The 3,474-nt window shown below is 48.9% G+C and overlaps 1 protein-coding gene across 1 annotated transcript; it reads left to right on the top strand.

The window, feature by feature from the left end:
- The first annotated feature begins 583 nt into the window (after positions 1 to 583).
- SPINK2 (serine peptidase inhibitor, Kazal type 2 (acrosin-trypsin inhibitor)) lies at positions 584 to 3,474 on the top strand. Its single transcript, XM_010188397.1, has 4 exons — positions 584 to 632; positions 792 to 829; positions 1,340 to 1,449; positions 3,360 to 3,474. The coding sequence occupies exons 1-4, from the start codon at positions 584 to 586 to the stop codon at positions 3,472 to 3,474; spliced, it is 312 nt and encodes a 103-aa protein (XP_010186699.1).

Raw genomic sequence — 3,474 nt, 5'->3', positions numbered from 1 at the left:
AGGTCCCCCACAGGCATGATGGGGATAAGTGACCCCATGGGGACCGACTGGGAGGGCAGGCACAGACTTCCTTAGAATGATAGAAATGTTTAGGTTGGAAAAGACCTTTAAGGTCATCGAGTCCAACTGTTAAGCCTGCACTGCCAACTCCACCACTAAACCATGTTCCTAAGCACCTCATCTACCTGACTTTTAAATCCCTGCAGGGATGGTGACTCCACCACCGCCCTAGGCAGCCTGTTCCAGTGCTTGGCAACCCTTTTGGTGAAGAAATTTTTCCTAACATCCAAACTAAACCTCCCTGGAGCAACTGGAAGCCAATTTCCTCTTGAGGTCACCCCCTCCCCAAGCCTGCGGGTGAGAGGACAGCTCATGCCTCCCCCTCTCTCCCAGCACCTCCATCTCCACTGGTGGGTCCTTACCCCCTCCCTCTCTGGTACATTCCAGAGCCTTCCCACTCCTGTGAGTGCGTCCAAGCGTCCCCTCAGCTCCTCCCAGTCCCGCGCTGCTGCGCGTGCCGCCCCACGCCCTCCGCCGCGGCCGTTGCGCTCCGCCGCCTGCAGCCGTTGCCCCATTCGCGGACATGGCGTTGCCGGTGCGGGTGCTGGTGTTGCTGCCCGCTCTCCTTGCCGGTTCCGGGGATGGGGCAATCGGGGAGGGGCGGGCCGGTCCCAGCCCGGGGAAGGGGAATCCTTCGGGGGGTGCAGGGACCGGACACCGGCTGGTCCTGGGGGAGGTCAGAGGGAAGCCAGGCGGGACTAGGCGCCGTTAACGACGGTTGCTCTCCACAGGACTCCTGTCGTGTCCCGGAGCCGTCGCCAGCTTCCCGGTGAGTGCAGCCTGCCCCGCCGTCCCCGGGAAGGACGATCCCACCTGCCCTCCGTGTCGCTAACCAGACCCCCCGGTGCGGGGCGGCCCCTTCCCCACAGCCCCGGAGCTGACGCTGGGTGGGAGCACCTGGCCTGGAGCCACGGGGCTGAGCCACCCCTCCAGAGCCCCTGCTCTTCCCGAGGGGGTCTCTCCCCACATGCCCTGGTGAGCCCCATCTCTTACCAGCTCCAGCTGTGGTTGCCCTTCATGGGAACTGGCCATCCGTGTGTCTCAGTGGAAGGAGCTGCGTTTTGTAGCACCTGTTACGTCCTGAGACCACAGCTTGAGCCATGCTGGGCAGAAGCCAAGCAATAAATTCCCCTAAGGGCATTGAAAGATAATGTGGCAATTTATAGTGCTGTGCCAGCTCCTGTCTGTGCGTGAGTGTGCCAGAAGCTCTCAGATCGGGCTCAAGAGACCCCTTTCAAATGCTTTATCTTAGACTTTTTTTTGTACCTGTCTCCCCTAGCCTGACTGCAACAAGTATGGTCTTCCTGGATGTACCAGGGACTACAATCCAGTCTGTGGGACTGATGGAAAGACCTACGCAAACGAGTGTGTGCTCTGCCTTTCAAACAGGTAGTCACGTAACTGATGTCCTAACCTTCCCTATATGTGAGCAAAATACTCACTCTCACATCCCAATTAACTGAGATTTTTGGCTTTGGATTGTCTTCTCTAATGTCAATCCCTTGCAACAGCTTTTTTTGTAATACCTGTGAAGGGCTTAGACTGGATTCAGTTAGCTGGGAGTACCGGATGTTCACTGTATGATCCCTCAGTTCCAGATAGGTGCATGGTAGATTCCTGAATACAAGAATACAATTCTGCATGCAGCAGAAAGGGTTCTCTAGGCAAACCCACTGTTTATTTCCACTCAGTTCCTTAATTAATTAATTATGGGGCTTACATCTTATTGATACAAGATGTAATGTACATGTTTTGTATGAAATCATGGGGTTTAATCCAGTTACACACACAACATAGATTTTTATCTTAACCATCTTTTTTGCTGGCATCTTACATGCTCATAAACATACATTTTGGTCTGAAGGGGCACAGAGTGATCAGATACTATCCTGATGTTTTTTCTTTAATACATAAGTGGTTGGGATACTTGGTGGCTTTCTAGTTCAGTCTGGAATTGTTGTTCTGAAGTGACTGACTTGACATGAACACAACAAAGATAAAACACTTTGTGTTATTGTCATCTTTGGAAAACAGTTCATAGTCATAAGCAATGGTCATTTCATTTCAAGGAGTCTGAGGTACAGTCCATCACACTCCTTGGGTGGGGAGAACAACGAGATCTTTCTATCCTTCAAGACCAGGAGTTGCTGAGATACATATAGTGTGATGTGGTGATGTAGAAACAGACATGGGGGCATAACTCACAGTCAATTAACTGTCACACAGTCAGTTCTAAATTAACTTAGGTGATTCTCATCAGCCAGCTTGCAGGTCACTTCCAGCCTATGTTTAAGCCCATTAGAGAACTTTTCAAAGGGAGCTGCACTTCCCTGATGGCCCAGATGGCTCAGATCTAATCCATTTTTGAGTGGGTGCTCAAATGCAAACCCCACATCTCTTCCACACTTAGTGTCCAGTAGCAGTGACAACAGCTGATCCTAACTTACACCTAGCCTGGCAGCACCACATCACCTCTTTGGAAACAGACGCAGCAGCCTGAGCTGACTTTGCAGGGATCATTCTAAGGGTTGTCCTTCAGCCAGAACTGCTCCACTACCTTCTTGTTAAAAGGTCCTTGATACAACAATTACTACAGATTTTCCCTGGTTTTGGGTATCATAAGCCTCTTGAATTTCACGAGGAGTAAAAACCAGCTCAATTCTATTAAGACAGGGAAGTGCATTGAAGATCTAGGGCAGTTTGGATTCTATCACTTCATTTTGCTTGGTAAACTGAGATTTGTAAATGGAGCACCCCAAAGTGCCATGTATGGGACTTCCAAAAAGAAATCTAATGTTCCCAAAGTAAGGGCTAAAATTTCCTTAAAGTTCAGAGAACCACACATTCAGATTCTAGTGAAGCCTGGCATGCAGAATGCATCAGGATGCACACCTTTCCCACTGAATTCACACGTGAAAGGGGGAAATTTTGTAAGCATTAGAACTGGTCCCGCTTCAGGGACTGTGAAGTTTGACTTGCACTGGTGCTTTGTAAAGGACACTTTTGTCCTCAGGGCGAGACTTGTCATGGGGTTTGATACTTCACAGATTTGCAGGTGTCTCTATCAGATTTTTATAGGTAACAGCCTGAAGTGAGGCTGTCTCTGGTAGTCTGCTTTCTGTGTGTGTGTGATTCATAAATCTTTGCATCACAGTTACTTTGCGGTGAGCAATGCAATTAAATGCATCACTGCATTTAATTGAACACATAGAAAGGCACAGAAAGAATCTGCTTTATAAAATGTCTCTTAAATGCAAGTGTAGTGCTTCTCTTCTAAAATATTTTTGTTCTGTTTGCAGTGAAGATAAAAAGGACGTCCAAATTTTCAAGACTGGAAGATGCCGATATGGCAGAAGAACACTTTTCAAGAAAATGAAAGGGGCACAGACAGTCCAAATGGAAACAATGCCTTAA

The sequence above is a fragment of the Mesitornis unicolor genome, unplaced genomic scaffold (genome assembly GCF_000695765.1).
Source record: "Mesitornis unicolor isolate BGI_N332 unplaced genomic scaffold, ASM69576v1 scaffold770, whole genome shotgun sequence".
In the NCBI taxonomy this organism is placed as follows: Eukaryota; Metazoa; Chordata; class Aves; order Mesitornithiformes; family Mesitornithidae; genus Mesitornis; species Mesitornis unicolor.
The sequence above is the reverse complement of the archived record's forward strand: the minus strand, read 5'-3'. Positions and strand labels throughout refer to the sequence as shown.